This window comes from Castanea sativa, chromosome 2, assembly GCF_040712315.1.
Source record: "Castanea sativa cultivar Marrone di Chiusa Pesio chromosome 2, ASM4071231v1".
Taxonomy (NCBI): Eukaryota; Viridiplantae; Streptophyta; class Magnoliopsida; order Fagales; family Fagaceae; genus Castanea; species Castanea sativa.
The window spans coordinates 13,574,771-13,596,314 of NC_134014.1; the positions used below are offsets into that span (position 1 = coordinate 13,574,771).

General features: G+C 37.1%; 1 protein-coding gene across 1 annotated transcript; it reads left to right on the forward strand.

The window, feature by feature from the left end:
- Nucleotides 1-4,492: 4,492 nt before the first annotated feature.
- Nucleotides 4,493-7,052, forward strand: LOC142624914 (uncharacterized). The gene is made up of 3 exons (XM_075798640.1): nucleotides 4,493-6,311; nucleotides 6,433-6,637; nucleotides 6,734-7,052. The coding sequence occupies exons 1-3, from the start codon at nucleotides 4,493-4,495 to the stop codon at nucleotides 7,050-7,052; spliced, it is 2,343 nt and encodes a 780-aa protein (XP_075654755.1).
- Nucleotides 7,053-21,544: the final 14,492 nt, after the last annotated feature.

Consider the following 21,544-nt stretch of genomic DNA (forward strand, 5'->3'; position numbering starts at 1 on the left):
CATCACCAAGTTTCTGTTTGATACTTAAAAATTGTAACTTAAGATGTTAATTTCTCCAAAGTAGAAGGTCTGTGGACCCGGCGTAATTAAGGTTCTGTTTAACAAATGATAAGACATCAATTTCCACAAGGTATGTGGTCCGAGGACCATGCATCACCAAGTTTCTGTTTGATACTTAAAAATTGTAACTTAAGATGTTAATTTCCCTAAAGTAAAAGGTTTGTGGATCCGACATAACTAAGGTTCTGCTTAACAAATGATAAGACATCAATTTCCACAAGGTATGTGGTCCGAGGACCATGCATCACCAAGTTTCTGTTTGATACTTAATAAGATATCAATTTCCATAAGGTATGTGGTCTGAGGACCATGCATCACCAAGTTTTTGTTTGATACTTAAAAATTGTAACTTAAGATGTTAATTTCCCCAAAGTAAAAGGTCTGTGGACCCGGCATAACTAAGGTTCTGTTTAACAAATGATAAGATATCAATTTCCACAAGGTATGTGGTCCAAGGACCATGCATCACCAAGTTTCTGTTTGATACTTAATAAGATATCAATTTTCACAAGGTATGTGGTCCGAGGACCATGCATCACCAAGTTTTTGTTTGATACTTAAAAATTGTAACTTAAGATGTTAATTTCCCCAAAGTAGAAGGTTTATGGACTCGGCATAACTAAGGTTCTGTTTAACAAATGATAAGACATCAATTTCCACAAGGTATGTGGTCCGAGGACCATGCATCACCAAGTTTCTGTTTGATACTTAAAAATTGTAACTTAAGATGTTAATTTTCCCAAAGTAGAAGGTCTGTGGACCTGGCATAACTAAGGTTCTGTTTAACAAATGATAAGACATCAATTTCCACAAGGTATGTAGTCCGAGGACCATGCATCACCAAGTTTCTGTTTGATACTTAATAAGATATCAATTTCCATAAGGTATGTGGTCTGAGAACCATGCATCACCAAGTTTTTGTTTGATACTTAAAAATTGTAATTTAAGATGTTAATTTCCCCAAAGTAGAAGGTCTGTGGACCCGGCATAACTAAGGTTCTATTTAACAAATGATAAGACATCAATTTCCACAAGGTATGTGGTCCGAGGACCATGCATCACCAAGTTTCTGTTTGATACTTAAAAATTGTAACTTAAGATGTTAATTTCCCCAAAGTAGAAGGTCTGTGGACCCGGCATAACTAAGGTTCTGTTTAACAAATGATAAAACATCAATTTCCACAAGGTATGTGGTCCGAGGACCATGCATCACCAAGTTTTTGTTTGATACTTAAAAATTGTAACTTGAGATGTTAATTTCCCCAAAGTAGAAGGTCTGTGGACTCGACATAACTAAGGTTCTGTTTAACAAATGATAAGACATTAATTTCCACAAGGTATGTGGTCCAAGGACCATGCATCACCAAGTTTCTGTTCGATACTTAATAAGATATCAATTTTCACAAGGTATGTGGGCCGAGGACCATACATCACCAAGTTTCTGTTTGATACTTAAAAATTGTAAGAGATAAACCCAAACACATATTCATAATTTGAACCACGAACGATAAAAGTGCTTTTTATTAATAATAACACCTTCGTAGGTTGTTTACATTCCAGGGGCGTTGCACAATTTTTTCATCTAGATCAGTTAGTCGATATGATCCTATGCCTGCTACAAAGATGATCCGATAGGGTCCTTCCCAATTTGGTCCTAGCTTTCCCCAAGCTGGGTTTTTGGCGGTACCCACGACTTTTATCAACACCAGATCCCCAGGCGCTAGTGGCCTTAGCTTCACATGGGCATTATACCCCCGTTTAAGTTTCTGCTGATAATAAGCCATTTGGACCATAGTGGCCTCTCGTCGTTCCTCAACCAAATCTAGGCTTTTCTCCAGGAGGCCGTCGTTATTTTCTGGACTAAAAGAACTCGTCCTTAGCATGGGGAAACCAGATTCTAAAGGTATCAATGCTTCGGCCCCATTAGTCATAGAGAATGGTGTTTCTCCAGTGGATCTGCGCGGCGTAGTTCGATACGTCCATAAAACATGTGGTAGCTCCTCTACCCATCTACCCTTCGCGTCATTCAGCCTCTTCTTGAGTCCATTGACTATGACCTTGTTAACGGCCTCGGCCTGCCCATTTCCCTGAGGATAAGCTGGGGTGGAGTATCCGTTTATAATGCCCATGTCACTACAATACTTCCTAAAAGCTCTACTATCAAATTGTACGCCATTATCTGAAACAAGTGTGTGGGGTACCCCAAATCTAGTGATAATATTCTTCCAAATAAACTTCTTGGAGTCGATATCCCTAATATTTGCTAAGGGCTCAGCTTCGACCCACTTGGTGAAGTAGTCGGTTCCCACGAGTAGCCACCTTTTGTTTCCCACAGCCCTCGGAAAAGGCCCTACTATATCCAATCCCCATTGAGTGAAAGACCAAGGACTGGTCAAAGGATTAAGGACTCCCCCAGGTTGATGAATGTTGGGAGCGAACCTTTGGCATTGGTCACACTTTTTTGCGTAGTCCTGAGCTTCCCTCTGCATATTGAGCCACCAATATCCCTGAGTCAGAGCCCTATGGGCTAAGGACCTTCCCCCAGTATGGCTTCCGCAAATTCCCTCATGCAATTCTTCCAAAAGTGCCTCAGTTGACTCGGGGTGCACACATAACAAATATGGTCCGGAGAAGGAGCGTTTATACAATTTCTGATCCTCGGATAGCCAGAAACGAGGCGCCTTTCGACGGATCATATCTGCTTCAGACTTGTCCTCGGGAAAAATGTCGCTTTTTAGAAAAGATACCACAGGGTCAATCCAACTAGGCCGGACCTTATCAGATGGACATGGACGGCACTTGCAGTGGTCAAAGTCGGTTCTAGTAAGTCTTCGATGAGGATAATCCTAGGCATAAATCGAGCCGAGGATGTCGCCAAAGTGGCCAATGAGTCCGCATGTGTGTTTCCACTTCTAGAAACATGAGAAATAATAAAGGAATCAAATTCAGATTATAAACGTTTGACCTGGGTCAGGTACTCTTGCATTCTTGGATCCCTAGCCTCCATGGTCCCCGTCACTTGGCCAACCACTAATTGAGAATCCGAGAACATATGAACTTCCTTTCCCCCCATCCTATGCACCATGTTCATACCGACCAAGACCGTTTCGTACTCAGCCTCGTTATTAATTGCTGAGAACGCTAATCTCAATGATTTTTCGAAGACAATTCCCTCAGGGGATACCAAAACAAGTCCGACACCAAACCCCCTCTGGTTGGCTGTCCCATCAACGGACACTTTCCAAATCGGAGGTCCCTTGTCCATGATCATGCCAACTGATTTTTCATCCATGTGTGATTCCTTCGCAATTTCTTCCAACAATGGTTCAGTAAACTCCGCCACCAAATCTGTGAGAACCTGGCCCTTCACCGAGGTGTGCGACATGTATTTGATATCAAAAGCTCCCAAAATAGTTCCCCACTTAGCTACCCTTCCGGAGTAGTCAGCACTTCGTAACACCGACTTGAGAGGCAGTTGGGTCAAAACCATTGCTATTGATTCCGTTCCGTTTCGGCCGGAACGGCCGAAATTTTTCGTTCCGGTATGCAAACCGGTACCAAGATACCCAACGTTCCACCTCGGGCTAGATTTCGGGCAGTTTCGGTCCATTCCGGCCATTCCGGAAAATTTCGGCCAATTCCGGCCGAGATGTGAATTCCGGCCGGTACATGATTTGGCCTATGGAAAAAAAAAAGTAAAAGTCCAAACGACGCCGTTTTAGACTTAACTAAAGTCTAAAAACCTAATCTTTTCTATTCGACTGTCTATTGATTCTATTCCCATTCTTTTCTTTCATTCTTTGATTTCTTTCACTCTCAAATCCCTCTCTCACTCACTGCCGCCGCTGTGCTCATCGCCTCATCAATCTCACTCTCTCGTGACTCCCTCTTTCTCTCACTCTCTCGGATTGAAGCTCAACGGTTCAGCGGTTCAGCCAGGTATTCTTTCTCTACCCTCACTCTCTCGAATTGTTTTGCATTTGATAGAAGTGTGGAGAATGTTGGATTTGAGTTTATTCTGAGATGGGTTTCTGGGGAAATTTTTGCTATGAGGATGTGTTGTGAAGCATGTATACAGGATTGTAATGGAATACATAAGATGAACATTATTGAAATTGTTACAATGGGATAGTGGTTTTATATATTGCTCAATCTATGTCTGGTTTTTCCACCTCGGATGGACCCCTCTGTTTTTATAAATTTTTGAAGTCATTTGTTGTGGTTATTGGCTAGATAGTGGTTTTTTTTTTCTCTCTGATTGTCATGAACTTTTTTTTTTTTTCTCTTGGATATGCGATTAAGTGTACTTAAGATATGTGATTTTTTCATTTAAGATATGTAATTTGTTTGCTCATTCACTTCATGCAAATTAAATTAAATTTTAGCTACTGCATTTGATTGAATTTGATTACATTTCATTGAACAGTAAACTATGGTTGATCCTCATAGTTCAGCTGGTACTTCATACCTTCGTGGCCTGCCGCACGCAAGATCAGAGGATCCCGCATGGGCTCATGCCCGTGCAGTGCCTAACGCAAAAAATAACACTATATGTTTGCATTGTAATAAGTTGATCAAAGGGGGTGGTATTACTAGACTTAAGTATCATCTTGCTGGGATTAGGGGTCAAGTTGAATCATGTAAAGTTGTTTCATCTGATATTAGGTTTCAAATGAAACAAATGATTGAAGAATTAAAAAAATCTAAAGAAACTAAAAAGAGGATTCAGTCAGAAATTGGGAACCCATATGGTGATCCATTTGATGTTGATGAGGAGGAGGAGGAGGAGGATGAGGTTAGGGTTGTTGAAAAGAGTCCCCCTCAAACATTAGGTAAACGAAAATCTAGGGGAAAGGATGTTGACATTGATATGGGTCAAATAAGAGGAAAGAAGAAAATTAAGAGTTATTTTGCTCCTAGAACAACCCCTGGTGCTCAATCCTCTATAAGAAGTGCTTTGGCTACAAAAGCAATGATTGATAATGCAAAAATGAATGTGGCAAGATGGTGGTATCATTCTAATGTACCCTTTTATGCATCTCAATCACCCTATTATCAACCTATGATAGATTCCATTGCTTCTATTGGGCCGGGATTTAAGAGGCCTTCTTTTTATGAGTTGAGGGGACCGCTTTTGAGAAATGCTGTGCATGAAGTTAATGAATTTTTGTTAGATATAAAAAATGATTGGAAATTATATGGATGTTCAGTGATGTCTGATGGGTGGACAAATCAAAAACAGCAACCAATAATGAATTTTTTGGTGTATTGTCCAAGGGGTGCCATGTTCTTGAAATCTATTGACACTTCAGGCCTTACAAAGGATGCTGAAACGTTGTTCAATATATTTGATTGTGTTGTTCAAGAAATTTGCGTGGAATATATTGTGCAATTGATTACAGATAATGCTTCTGCCTATAAAAAAGCTGGAAAAAAATTACAGCAGAAGTATGGTACTTTATTTTGGTCTCCTTGTGCAGCTCATTGCATAGACTTGATGTTGGAGAATATTGCTAATCCTAAGTGGTTCCCTCTTGTTGATGAAGCAATTAAGAAGGCAAAAAAGATAACAAAGTTCATTTACAACCATGGAGTTGTTTTAGACTTGATGAAGCAAGATTTTACAAATGGAAGAGAGTTATGTCGTCCTGCAATTACAAGGTTTGCCACTAACTTCTTAAGTCTACAAAGCATGCTAAGGTTCAAAAAAGAGCTTAGACAAATGTTCACTAGTGATAAATGGCTTTCATGCCCCCATGCTAAGACTGCCGTTGGGAAGGAGATTAGTAAAATTGTTTTAGAAGATTATTCGTTTTGGTCTCAATGCACGCACATAGTGAAAGTTAGTGAGCCTTTAGTTAGAGTACTTCGTCTTGTTGATGGGGATGAGAAACCTGCTATGGGGTACTTGTATGAAGCAATGGACAAAGCAAAAGAGGAAATAAAAAGAAGGTTAAAGAACAAAGTTTCTTTGTATGGACATTATATTAGAGTTATTGATGCTAGATGGGACAAACAACTTCATAGTCCTTTGCATGCAGCAGGTTGCTTTCTTAACCCTGCAATTTACTTTAGGCCTTCATTTAAAAGGCAAAATGAAGTTCAAAGAGGGTTGCTAAGCACTCTAATGAGGTTGGTTCCCGATCCTGACATTCAAGACAAAATAAGTTCACAACTTGATGAGTACAAAAAGTCAATTGGTGACTTTGGCACATCACTAGCAATCCGCCAACGAGAGAGACTAAATCCAAGTAAACATTAATAATTTAATAGTATTTCTATTTCCTTTCAATATGTCTATTTATCCCTTATAGTTGTTATTGTAAGATTACATGGGCAATGCTTATTTTATATTTTTATTTGTTATTGTAGTTTCATGGTGGGAGCAATTTGGCCTTGGAGCTCCTGATTTACAATCATTTGCCATTCGTGTGCTTAGTCAATGTTGTAGTGCAACTGGTTGTGAGAGAAATTGGAGCACATTTGAATATGTTCACTCAAAGAAGAGAAATAGATTGGAACATAAGCGAGTAAATGATTTGGTCTTTGTCCATTATAATTTGAGGCTTCAACAAAGGTAAATTTATCATCGTTACTCATATGTAAATGAAATGTACTTTCAAATAATTATAATTTATAAAATGTTACTAATGTTTAATAATTTCATTGGTAGGAACATTCAAAGGAATAAGTATGCATTAGATCCTATAAGCTTGGATAACATTGACTTGATGGGAGTTTGGGTGGCTGAAGAACCTGCACTTCTTAATCCAGATGACATAAATTGGGATTGTCTTAATGAACCAGCAGCCATAGTGAATGTGGAAGAGGATGCTGAACTTGAAACTATTGATGTTGATGACGATGATGATGATGACAACAACAATGAACATGACTTGACAAATCTTCCAATGGGTGTTGGTAGTTCTTATGGGAGTTCTTTTGATGATGAATTTTATCCTTCTCTCATGGATGATGATGAGGAGGACTAATATTATGTTATAAATTTTGTTGGCTTATTAGTTATTAATTATTATGGGCTTATGTAATGAGTAATGACTTGTTATAAATCTTCTTATTGTTTGATGTTGTATTGAGGTTTAAGACATAAGAGTTAAGACTAAATGTTTTGTATTATTTGATGTTTAGTTATTGTCTTGTAAATCTTCTTATTGTGTGATGTTAAATAGATGTTATATTGATGTTTAAGACTTAAGAGTTAAGACTAAATGATTTGTATTATTTGAAATTTAGTTATTTATTTATTAGAATTGACAATTTTATGTTTTACAAGAATATATATAATTTAATTTTTAGGAACCCGAAACACCTTAAAACGGTACGCCGAAATCGGCCGGTACTGAAATATTCCATTCCACTGGACAAACCGAAACGGGGTCCGAAACGGTATTAATAACAATGGTCAAAACCACGATGGTGTGGGACTGAAAATAGTGAGGAAGCTTTCGCGTGGCATGGACTACGGCCAGAAGTGCCTTCTCCAAGGGCAAGTAACGCACCTCAGCTTCATTCAAGGATTTGCTGACGTAATAGACCGGTCTTTGCACCCCGCCGTCATCCCTTATAAGGACCAGGCTGATTGCATGGACGGCCACAGCTAGGTACTCAAACAGGACTTCATCAACCTCCGGCCGAGACATAATGGGTGGCCGGGAAAGATATTCCTTAAGTCGCTGGAAAGCTAAAGCGCACTTCTCGGACCATTGGAATCTTTTCCATTTATTTAACAGTTGGAAAAAAGGCCTGCACCGGTCAGCTGACCGAGAGATAAATCTGCTGAGAACAGCGATCATTCCGGTCAACTTCTGAACTTCCTTTGGATTCCGAGGTGGCTATAAGCCTTGGATGGCCCTGACCTGCACCGGATTCACCTCTATCCCTCTATGAGTCACCATGTAGCCTATGAACTTTCCGAAACCCACCCCAAAAGAACACTTTGAGGCGTTAAGGCGCAACTTGTACTTTCTAAGTATTTGAAAGGTGTCGTCCAGATCTTTCACGTGCATGGGTATTGTCTTACTCTTCACTACCATATCATCCACATATACCTCAATGGTCTTTCCAAGTTGCGACTCAAACATTCTGGTCATCATCCTTTGGTAAGTAGCCCCTGCATTCTTCAATCCGAACGGCATCACTTTATAGTGATAGTTCCCTGTTGGAGTAATGAAGGCAATCTTCTCCTGATCATCCGCCGCCAATGGAATTTGGTGATAGCCCTGGAAGGCATCCAAAAAGCTCATCCAAGGATGTCCGACCGTGGCATCCACAAGCTGATCGATGCGTGGCATCGGGAACGAGTCTTTTGGACAGGCTTTGTTTAAATCTGTGAAGTCCACACATACTCTCCACTTTCCGTTCTTCTTTTTCACCACAACTGTATGCGCCAACCACTCCGGGTAGAAAACTTCTTTAATAGCCCCAGCCCTCTTGAGCTTGAGGACTTCTTCTTTAACAGCCTCAGAATGCTCTTTGGAGGAACACCGAGGTGGTTGCCTCCTAGGAACAATGGCAGGGTTGACGTTCAAATGATGACAAATGAAGCTTAGGTCAACCCCCAGAGCCTCATAGGGATCTCAGTCAAAGATATCGATGTTGTCCTTCAAAAACTCCACCAATTCCATCTTCTCTTGGTATGGTAAACGTACACTAACTTGAAAGAATCATTCGGGATCATCGGCTATCAGAAACTTCTCCAAATCTTCACACATGGCTTCCTCTGCTGTCACCGCATCGGGCGCATCCAGAGTCGTTAATTTCTATAAGTCCTTCATAACCGAAGCTGAGGACTCTGATTTGGCTTGATGCAGTACTGCACTCGATATGCATTGCCTTGCCACTGCTTGGTTGCCAAGAATTTTTTCGGTGAATCCCCCTGAGGGGAATTTTACTTTAACATGCAAAGTTGAGGAGACAGCACCCAAAGCATGTAACTAAGGCCTGGTAAGGATGGCCGTGTATGGGGAGTATGCGTCAATCACTATAAAATCCACCTCGACTGTTTTCGAGCCAGACTGTATGGGCAATCGAATCTGCCTCTTTGGTATGACGGCCTTCCCTTCGAAGCTTATCAGTGGGAGTCATAGGGAGTGAGATCCTCCAGGTTTAACCTTAGCCCCTTGAATAAGTCGAGATACATAATATCCGCGCCCCTGCCTTGATCGATCATCACCCTTTTGACATCATAATTATCTATCCTCAAAGTGACCATCAGGGCGTCATTATGGGGTTGGATGGTCCCAACCTTATCCTCCTCCGAGAATCCCAGGACGGGCACATTCCCTTTAATCCTCTTCGGCTTCGAGCCTGACTCCTCGGCCTGGGAGTGTAAAACTGCCATCACCCTGGTGGGACAGGAACCGGTCCTGCCAAGTGCGGTGAAGATAACATTAATCTTCCCAAGGGTGGCCAAGATGAGTTGTTCTTCTGATTATTTGAGCCGAACTGACTGCCTTGCCCGTTAGGTTGGTACAGGTGCTGCTTCAATTTCCCCTCGCCAACAAGCTGTTCCAGATAGTTCCAGAGGGTCCGACAGTTCTCAGTAGTATGACCCACATCCTGATGGTATTGGCAAAAAAGATTCTGATTCCGCTTCGTACGGTACCCCGCCATCTTACTAGACCATCTGAAGTAGGGTTCCTTACGGACTTTCTCCAATAGTTGGTGCACTGGTTCTCGGAATACAGTATTAACTATTTGAGGAGTGGCTGAGCCAGACTGCCCAGAGTAATCTCTCCTCGACTGATTGTTGTGATACCTGTTCTACCTGAAATCCCTCCTTTCCTGCAGGATAACCTTTGTCTTACCCTTACCCTACTGTTGATCTTCCTAAACCCTTTTGTATTCGTCAATACGGTCTATGAGGCGACGTACACTCCATACGGGCTTTTTGGTCAAGGATTTCCTCAAGTCATGGTCAGTGGGAATGCCCACTTTAAAAGTATTAATCGCCACCTCGTCAAAATCTCCATCTATCTCGTTGAACATCTCCCAATATCTGTCGGAGTATGCTTTCAACGTCTCCCCCTCCCTCATGGCCATAGATAGTAGCGAGTCCAACGGTCGAGGAACTCTGCTGCATGTAATGAACCGAGACGCGAATGCCCTAGTAAGTTCCCTAAACGAACCGACAGACCCCGACTTTAGTCCATTGAACCATCTCATAGCAACAGGTCCCAAGCTAGAAGGGAGGACTTTGCACATTAAGGTCTCATTGTGAGAATGCACCGCCATCCTCTGATTAAAGTGGCTTACATGTTCCACCGGGTCTGTCCGGCCATTATAAATGGTAAAAGTGGGCTGGGTGAACCGCTTGGGGAGCCTTCCATTCTCAATCCTGCGTGAGAAGGGTGATTTGGAGAGTTGGTGTAATGCTCGGCTCATAGCGTCGTTACCCAAGGCCCTGGAAGGAAGCCTCCTATGCTTACGACCCGGTAGGTCATCCTCTTCGCAAGAAAAGGTTTCGTCAGGGGGGTCCTGGACCTTGAACTGTAACTGCTTCCCCGGGATTCCCCTGAAGAAGGATTGGATGGGGGTGAAGCTTGCCTTCGTCTGACATGGCGCAGCTTCTTCTTGAGGTGGTTAATCTCCCTCTGCATGGTCTTGGCATCATCCTCGTGGGAGGCGCTGCCTCCACTGCGCGTATGACTCACGCCAGGATATACGGTATGAACGCTTCCCTCTCGATCCCTTTGGCGCTCAAGACGCTCAAAAAGATCTTCGGGCTGCGATCCTTGAGATTCTGCATGGTGTGAGCCTAATCCTGCCATGATGTTCCAATTCCTTCAACGCTAGATTTCCCACAAACGGCACCAATTGTAAGTGCACAATTGTACCCGGACCCAAAAACGAATGTTGGGCTCAGGCCCAATGAGCCTTATACAATAAAATTTGTAGAGTATGGGTTTGAAATCTAGGCTCGGGATGTTGGAAGTTCGATTAACATGCTAGAGTGTTACAATTTGTGCAAATGATGAACAAATATGACAAATAGATCTCCTCGGACGTAAGCCGATGACGATTTGTATAAATATTCTCTTTCTAGGCCAAAGTTTACAGTCCTTAATTCCTATTTTATTCTCAGCAGAAAGTGCCGATCCCTTTCTCTTTCCTCTCTCGTCTCCTTATATACTTCTTCCTCTTCACTGTTCATCCACGTGTCATACAAATCTTTCCCTTAGATACTTGTCCCATCCACCATCTTCTTGAAGTCTTTAAATAATAGCAGGAAGGTTGAATTCTATTGTTCAGAGGTCATTTCTCCATTAATGCGGCCAGGGAGGTAGATGCAGGGTCTTTAATGTGGAGGTAGCAGCCTTTTTCCTAGATATTTCTACCACATCCTTGCGTCTAGAGGGTGCTCGGATCGCCCTCTTACCCATCAGTTTTTTCAGAATTCTGCCTTTAACCTTCTTGGCAAGTCCTGGGGTCATTGCCGGGCCTGTCCGAGGAGACATTCCTCCTCGGACAACTCCTTGGACCTTTACAGTGCAGACTGACTTGTGGGTCTGGAGGCCTTAATCAAAAAACAAACTGGTATCTGTCAATAAAGCCCAAAGCCCAAATGTTTATTCGGGAATTTTTACCCCCCACAGTTTTGTTATCAGATTTTACGTTATATTCTCATCCAAGTTCATTGTGAATTATAGAACTTTAATATAAATAGAATCGATTTCCACTCTATATGATTTCCATCAAAACTATTGATTTTCTTTCCTAATAAAATGCCTAGTAATTATGAGATGAGATAATTCCAAATACTTTTTTTAACAGAAATAAATACACACAGAATTTTGCACTTGGATTTTGAAGGAGTATTAAAGGAATTTCCCTTTTTTTTTTTTTGAGAAGATCTTAACTTTATTAAAAAGAAGATAAAAAAATTACATCTTTTTTTTATGAGAAAAAAAAATTACATCTTTTTTTTATGAGAAAAAAAAATTACATCTTAAATCAAAGTTGACTCAATAATATTTAGGAGGAGGACAGTTTGCTTCAAACTTGACCACCCTTTTAATTTAATGGAATTATGGGAAATTCAATCTTGTATACTACTTTATTGTTGTAGGAATCAATATTTCTATAGCTGTTAAGATTTTGTCAATTTCTTTTACTTATTTTTTGACTTCTATTATTGTGCTTTATATTACGGCAGGATGTATAATATTCTGTCTCATTCTACCACAAATTTATTTTCATGGCTGGACTTATATAACTCTATTGATATCTTACTGTCTAGTTGATGACATGTGTCCCTTTGACAATACATATAACAAAAAACACGTGTCATCTTTTAGAATGATACAAGCTTATGACTCCATATGGCAAACAATGATATGTACACATCATACATATATGACACATTTTCCGGTTATTTGATGTTCATTTAATTATAGAATAATGTGGATCCTTAGATACTCCTAAACAAATGAGCATTTCATTCTCAAAAAAAAAACAAAAAAACAAAAAACAAAAAAAAAAACAAATGAGTATTTGAATATGTAATTAAATGCATCACAATTAGGGCCACCCCAAGGGATTCCTCCCTGTAATAATCGGGTGTGTGTGGGAAAGAGGGATTGCACATGCCCAAAGGAATAGTCAGATACTTAAAAAGGTCTAGATACCTTGTCAAAAAAAAAAAAAAAAAAAAGCAACACAATTGGAAAAGAAACCCAAAAATCAGACTTTTCTCGGAAAATTCTTAGTTACTACCGGAGTATCGAGAAATTGTGCTCCCTCCTTTCTCATTCATGATGGATCCCACCATGAATTTAATGAGTAGACCCCACCATGAATGTAAGAGGAGAGAGCATCATTCTCCTTACTCCAAAAGTACCTAAGAATTACTCAACTTTCTTCCCCCTCCTCCCCTCTCCCTCCCTCTCTTATAACCAATATAATTATTTCTAATTATAATCTTTTCACTTTAAAGTATAATTTTTTACACATAATTGCCAAATTTTACACGCAAAATCCTTAAAAATGAGAATGATATAAATATTTTATGTAAAAATGGAACATTACACATTTTCCAGTTATTTGATATTCATTTAATTATAGAATAATGTGGATCCTTAGATACTCGTAAACAAATGAGTATTTGAATATGTAATTAAATGCATCACAATTAGGGCCACTCCAAGGGATTCCTCCCTCTAATAACCGGGTGTGTGTGGGACAGGGGAATTGTAAAGAAGAAATTGAGTAATTGTATTGTTCAAAGGGCCTCCTCTCTATATTGTGAGAGAAGTTATACATATGTATTTATATACAAATGTTGAGTGTTTGTACATAGAAGAATTTCAAAATAATTCAAAGTGTATAATTATGAGTGGAGTGATTTTCTCTTGGAGCCAAATTATTTGCTGATCTTTAGTAACGGTAAGAGAGCCAAATATGGTGTTGATTGAGTAATGGCAGAGGATTTTGTGTGATTTTTCTAGGAATGAATTATTTCCAAATTTGTTGCTCTGTTATTCTTTCCTTTTGTGTACTGCTGACTTTTCTTCTTCTTTAAATTGCACATGTCCAAAGGAATAGTCAAATACTCAAATAGGTCTAGATACTCTTGATTGTTAAAAAAAAAAAAAAAATGCAACACAATTGGAAAAAAAAAACCCAAAAGTCAAACTTTTCTCGGAAAATTCTTAGTTACTCTAGGAGTATGGAGAAATAGTGCTTCCTCCTCTCACATTCATGTTAGATCCTATCATGAATGTAAGAAGAGAGAACACTATTCTCCTTACTCTTGGAGTACCAAAGAATTACACGCAAAATCCTTAAAAATGAGAATGATATAAATATTTTATATAAAAATGGAACATTACGCATATTCCATTTACGTTGCCACATCATATTTTGAAATAGGCGAATGCAAAACAAAACTAAATATGGAAGTTTCAATTATTTTAAATAAAATCTTTTGTAGTGTTATAAAATTCAACCACTTATTTTGGTAATAATATAATAGAAATGTTAACCAATGCCCTTAGGGCATTAGTTTAGGAACTATTTTTAGAAATATTTTGTGGAAAAATGATAAATCAATTACTTTTTCTGACAGCTTTTTATATTTTCCATGAATGTTGTGTTAAAAACTTTCCTAATATAGTTTATTAACAATTGCCCTAAGGGTGTTAACATGACCCATAATATAAATCAATGTTTTTCCACATAAAACCGTTCATCAACTAAGGAAGTCACTAGTCATTATGTATTTTGGAAGTTATCAACTGCTTTAATGTGAATTTCTTTATATTTTTCCAAGTAAATTTGGAGTTTAGTTCCTAATCTTTATCTTGTATGTCAACTTGATCATTAATGCTTTAAACATGTCAGTTTAGTCCCAAACTTTTTGGTATTGTTTTAATATGGTCTCTCTCGTTAAGTGATGAATGAAAAATATTGACATGACTAACGGTCAAAATGAAATATTATTTTCATATCACAAGGACTACCACAGGTACTACAATGTCAGCATTTTTTTTTTTTTTGAAATAGAGAACTTAGAACTTAGAAATCATGAGGCAAAATTTTGGATCAACCCCCCTAAACAAATGAAAAAGATTAGGGTCTAAGGTGGTTAAGCTGCAAATTTCAAGGCCTGGAAAAGTTCAGAAGCGGACCCGATCTCTTCATCAAATTTTCTTTTTAATGAAAACAAAACTTTAATTATAGCACCAACAAAAACAAAACAAAACCAGACAGAACATACGAAACACGAACCACACAGATGCCTCCTCCAAGATGACATGAGCAAAACTTGGGAGGTAATGACTCAGATCAAAACATCCAAAAACAGCATGCTTGAGAGACCATTATGATTTGTAGGTTTTGGCAGATATTTGTGTGATTTTAGTGAAATCTTAGAATTAGCATTACACCGTTACCTGACAAAATTAAGTACCACAGATACATACACCCAGTGAATAAAGTGGAACTGAAATCGTTAAACAAAGATTGTAGCTTAGTGTTTGCTTGCATGTTTGGTCAATCAAATTGTCATTATTGTTTGGTCTGGCGCATTGGCTTGATGGTAGAAATATGGTTTGGAGGACAACATGAACAAGAGCTATGAGTGCCAAAGTTCTAATCTTTGCAGGAAAAAAAAAAAAAATTTTGATGGGATGTAAAATTGCGAAGATGGAAGGTGATGCTTATTCTAATTAGAATAATTTCTAAGTGGGATTGTGTGGTACTTATGCTTAAAAGGAGCATTTTTTTTAAGAAAAAAAAAAAAAAACCTTAAAGGTGCATGTGAACTCTATTACAAGAAATTTAGCCCTTGTTTCAGGTAAATTTATGGGTCCCACAATTTATAGGGTCATACGCTACAAGAAAAATAATAGATTTGCCATATATATGTGATCCTTGTCTTCTTTTTTTTTTGGAGAGAATTTCAAATTTATGGCGTCCGCTTCTGATGATAGCTCTTTATCATCAGACTAGACATCAATAAGTTATCATAAAATATAAAAATAATTAAAAAGACAACAATAAATTTTTGGTATAGACTGAAATTGAGTCTAAGATCTCTTATTTAACTATTAGAGACTTTACCAGTTAATCTAACTGAAACTTATTGATTCTTTCTTATCTCTAATGTTAAACTATAACTAAAGTTGAACTTTTTATAGTGTTGTAAATGGGCCAAAATGGCCAAATACCACAATTTTCAGAAATTTGTAGCAAAAAAACATTGTTTCGGAACTAAATAGAGAAATACCACTTTTCTGGAACTCGAGTTTATGAAACTCGAGTTCCTCATCAGTTCCGCCACTGTGGAACTGCTGAGCTGGAATTTATGCGATTAAAAAAAATAATGTGGTACTCAAGCCTGGTAAACTTGAGTTCCAGGCAACACAGTACTCAAGTATACCAGGCTCGAGCACCTATTATAAAAAACTTTATGTTTATGTTTATTTCTATGGTACTTGAGCTCACCAAGCTAGAGTACCTTGTAAGGAACTCGAGTTTATTAAACTCGAGTTCCTTATAACTTTTTTTTGTTTTTTTTTTTTTTGGTAATCGACAAATAAACATAAACATAAACATAAACATAACAATAAGTAGCTTTTTTTGAAGGAAAAATTCTGGTTTTGTATCTCATACAAAACACACAGCGGAAGCAACAAATAAGGATCTATTTCATTCATGATTGATAACGTGCACAATGTAAATTTCAGAATTTAAGAACAAGATAGCGTACCTTGGTGTGAAGAAATTCAAAACAAAAATTAGAAGCACTTGGGAACACTTTTAATCTTCACTCCAATTCCACTTTACGCCCAAGATGTGTGGTCTCTCAATCAGTTTTTCAAAGGGAGAATGAAAGTGTGTCTCACACTCTTTCACACACACCGTTTCTTATTTTTTCTTTCTAATCTCTTCTCCTAAAAATTCTGTATGTTTCTCCCTTTATAACTAACTGATTATCTAATTGGGCTGGCCTATTAGGCCTTTCCAATTGGGCTTTAGTGTGTGGCTTGAAGTGGGACCAAAAGGGACCAATAAGACACTAGCTCCAATGGGCCTTGGGCTTTTCAGTCAACTCTTGACAAGCCCAAAGTTACCATTAATTATATTTAATACCACTATATAAATATAATTGCACTCTAGGCCTTATTAATAAATTATATCCCAAGACTTTATTATGCATGCAACCCCTTCATTAAAATATTCGTAGTAATCCAAAGTCATGAATATAGACTGCCACTTTGAAGATTACTACATCTTAATCCTTGAGTACCCGGTTTAATCCTTTATGTTATTCGTCATATATTTATGAAATCCAATTTCATAAATATATACTTTAGTAACTCCTTACTAAAGTGGTTGGGCCCAACACTCTGAATAACTAAACCCATTAAGCTTATCTCAAGGGAATATTTTGTATCTCCATTAAGAGACTATGAATTCCATCTTGAGAATATATGTTCCATCAACACTAAATGCGGATGCCCAACATACTGAGGTTTTGACCGTAACTAATAGATCTCACTCCTGATATATCAAAGCAACAACATCTCATGATCAGGTCCATTATTCTCTCAGGATTTAGAGTTGATGTAAATAGAAGTCGTGAGATTTATTATTCATTTGACAGTCGTTAGGAGAATAACAAATCTCACAGCGGTCCAATTCAATATGTCTTAACTCTTAAAACATATCAACATACCAACTAGAAGTCTCCACTTCCATGATCAAGACAAATCATCTTAGTTGATATGTTATAGTCTTCGCAGATGAAACGCCCAATTTCATCACCGACTACGAACTAAACTTCTGAGTTTACAAAGAACTTGTAATTTATATCTTCTGTGACTTTTCACATAAATCACATACAATGCATCTCATGGACTATGATAATGTCTTAGTTCATTTATAGATAGTCTCATATAATTAAACAATTTAATTATTAAATACATACCAATAAATTGAGTTTTAGGGCATAAACCCCAACAATCTCCCACTTGCCCTCAAAGACAATTTATCATATATCTGACACTTATTTCCCTTTAGATTAATTCATAATCACTCTAAGGCAAGGGTTGGAAATAAGTTACAGCCAAATTTATTGCATAAATTATCTCTTCTACTACTACTATTTCTCATGTACTCATATCTCTCTAATGAGAAGATATCATTTACACTTAATGTGTATCTTCACCACCTAGAGTGAACACATATCTTGAAGTCCAACTTCATAATGTGTATCTTCACCACCAAGGATGAACACATATCTTAAAGTCCAACTTCATGAATCACAATCAAACTATAACCGCATTTGCACATCCAAAGAATAATCAAAACTTCACTTCTGTGGACAAGCATATAACACCTCATTCCCATAAGATATTTGAGTATATGCTTTACTCCCACTAACTTAAGTGATCTTTGATTCAATTGATATTTGCTTACTATGCCCACCGTAAAATAGATATTTAGCCTAGCATGTAGCATAGCATAAAGATTTCCTATCTATTAGATATAAGGGACCGTCTTAATATGCTCTTCCTTTTATATGTCTTAGGACCATAATCCTATATAAAGGAACTTCAAACTTAAAAGGAAAGAATCCTTTCTTGAAGTATTATATGCTATACTTGGCTAGAATCTAATCTATTTAAGCAGTTTGAGATAGACCCAACATCCTAATTTCTGAATTATAACAAAGTTTAATTCTTAGGATGTGACCAGTCTTTCCTAAGTACTTTATATCAAACAGGACTAGACAACCAAAAACACATTGATGACAATAAATCAACATCATTCTAAATGATTAGAATGTCATCAACATACATTAAGAAATTTATTATTCTATATAGCTATACACACATAAGGCCTTTTAATATTTGATCAAAATCAAACAATTTGATTTCTTGATCAAAGATAATATTTTATGATTTAGATGCTTGCTTTAATCCTTAAATGGAATTTAAGGAACTTGCAATCTAAATACTACCGTTTCTTTGCTATGTACAAGTCTAGTTACATCATATAGATGTCTTCCTCAAGATTGCTACTAAAAGAAGCTTTCTTGATATCTATTGCCATATTTCATCCAAATGAAATATAATGGATAAGAGAATCTAGATAAAGTCAAACTTGACTATTGGTGAAAAAATCTTTTCATAGTCGAACCATTTCGTTCTGAATAAATATTTTCACTATTAGTCTTGACTTTGAAGGTTTGCACCTTCAAATCTATCAATCTCAATTTTTCTTATAGCCTATTTGAGAACAATAGGCTTAATGCCATTAGGCTCCTCTACAAGTTCTAGACTTTAAATAGAATCTAATTCTATTTACATAACCTTGATCTAGTAATCCATATTTATATCATCTATTGCCTCAACGTAGGACCGAGGATCAAATTCATATCCTTGTGGAATGACTTCAAAAGTTTATTCCAAAAGTATGAATTTATTTGATAATTGATAATCCTCCCACTACGATATTGTATTGGTGTATTAGCTATATATCTAGAATAATTCCTTGTGATGTATCTAATATAACCATCTCATTTCTAAATGTATTTCATAGTTGTCTTACAACAAATTCTGACATTTTTCTTCTAGAACGATTCTATGTATAGCTTTAAGATTATTCACATAGTCATCATCAAGAACTTTGTATTTGTACTTTACAAACATCTTATCTTCTTTATGACTACCAAAACAATCTTTTGAAATTCCTTTTGGATACCCAACATAAACACACATTTTTCTACCTTTTGATTTCATTTTGTTAGACGTCCTTTCTAGCACAAGTGCTGGACATCCCCAAAAGTGGAAGTATCATATACTAGGTTTTTACCTAATCCACAATTTGACAAATGTCTTAGGAACAAACTTTTGAAATCAATTTTAGAAAATGTATAGTAATACATAGAGTATATCTTCAAAAGAAATAAGGAAATGGAAATACTTATCATGTACTTTACTATTTCTAAAAGAGTCTTATTCCTCCTTTATGTATGCACTGACTTAAAGAAGTCATTGATATTATATTCCTTTACAATAAAGGAACCCTAGATTATATTATCCTCTAAATAGAATTCATAGATTGAAAATTTAACAAACAATGGTTCTAAAAGCCCATCTTTCACCAATCTTGAATATCATTTAGATTAATAAGATCTAGACATAAGTGCCAAAAACATACAATACCAAAGGATGAAAATTTTCTCTTTGAAAAGTAAAACATGTAAATCTCCATATAAAAAACAATCATGGACAAAACTTAGCTTTACCAAAACGGAAACACTTTCCTTTTGAGTCTAATTTCCTTTTGGCAACTACTAGGGCAAATAGCTTGCCCAACTGTTTGGTATTTTAATTCCTCTTCTTACCACCTTTTCCTTTCGGTCTAGGCTAAGAATTTGAATTAAATCATATTGATCCTAGCCTTAGCTTTTAGGATGTCTTCCGTTGTGTAGAACTTACTCATCAATTCAGATAATATAAAAGAAATTTATTTTCAAAACAATCTGAATTGGTCAAATGATTCTAACATGGGCTTATGGATCATATCCATATGAGATTAACATTTAATCTCTACATCCAAGAATTCCAATTCATTTTAAAATGAAAATATTTTCATAAAATGATATAGAATTGGAACTACTTAAGCTTTTCTTGGCACTCAATATGACTAATATTAAATATCGTCTAGTAGCACGATATTTCATACCAAACATCTCAATTAGACTTAATACAAAGTCTAAGTCTAGTACTAACTCTTGCATCTCATGCTGTAGCACATTTGAGATAAAAGCCAATGTAACATATTAGCATTTCAATAGAAATTATGATCATATCATAAGCCATCTTCCATCAATGCATCATGCATAAGAAATTATGATAATACTGAATTGAAACATATATATGTATTTCAGCTCCTTAAGCACCATGTCCAAAATTATATCTTAGTTAATGTGATTCAATAAAAAAAATAGTTAGAGAACAAAAATTTATGGCAACTTCAATTCGAGACTATGAACATAATTACAGGGACATTATATTTTGCATCCATAACCATATAGTATAAAACTCAAAAAACATACTATACTAGGTGCAACGACAACCTAATCTCGCAATTAATATTCCTCAGCACAGAGTGAATACCAACCACTACGATCAGGCGAGTATTACTCTCATTATTAATGCTATCATGGTAACTCTTACCAAACAAAATAATTTGCCGCTATTTCTTTGGCCTCTAAGTGATAATAGCAAGAACTCAGCATAGAGGATACTATTAAACTTAGTCTAGTGTACACCATTGCCTAGAATCATGTGTAGCCACATTTCATCCCCTTAAACAGGCTTATTATGTAGTGCCATGATACAAAACACCCTCCGCATGGAATGCAAAGCTCGAGGCTAAGACAAGGTGTTTGATCAAACTACTATAAACCAAGAAATTCAATCCTGTAGTACCATGAAATAAATACTCTCCGCATGGAATGCTAAGCTCGAAGCAAAGTCAAAGTATATATTTCACACTACTATGAACCAACAATGGAGGCCGTGAGATCCAACCCTTGTATCTCTCTCCCACTAGAAATTTTAAAACAAGTGGATTGTCCTAAAAACATTGTGATCTAATCACAAATTTAACCCTACACATCAAATGTGTTTAATTGTTTAAATTCGATGTGATGTTACTAAGTCACGTCACTTTAGTGTAACGAACATTCGCTTAATCACAAAGAAGTTTAACCTTGTAATCCATGAAGTAAATACCCTCCGCATGGAATGCAAGACTCGAAGTCAAGACAAGGTATTTATTCACATTACAATAAACTTAACAAAAGGGTTATTTAAGCACTCCCACTCGTTATTTGGGTTTTTTTTCTTAAATAATTGTGATCCCATCACAACTAATAACCTTGCACTTGTTCAAAACTCTAATCTCATTAGAATCACTAACTAAAATGGAAGTCCTAAACTATTTA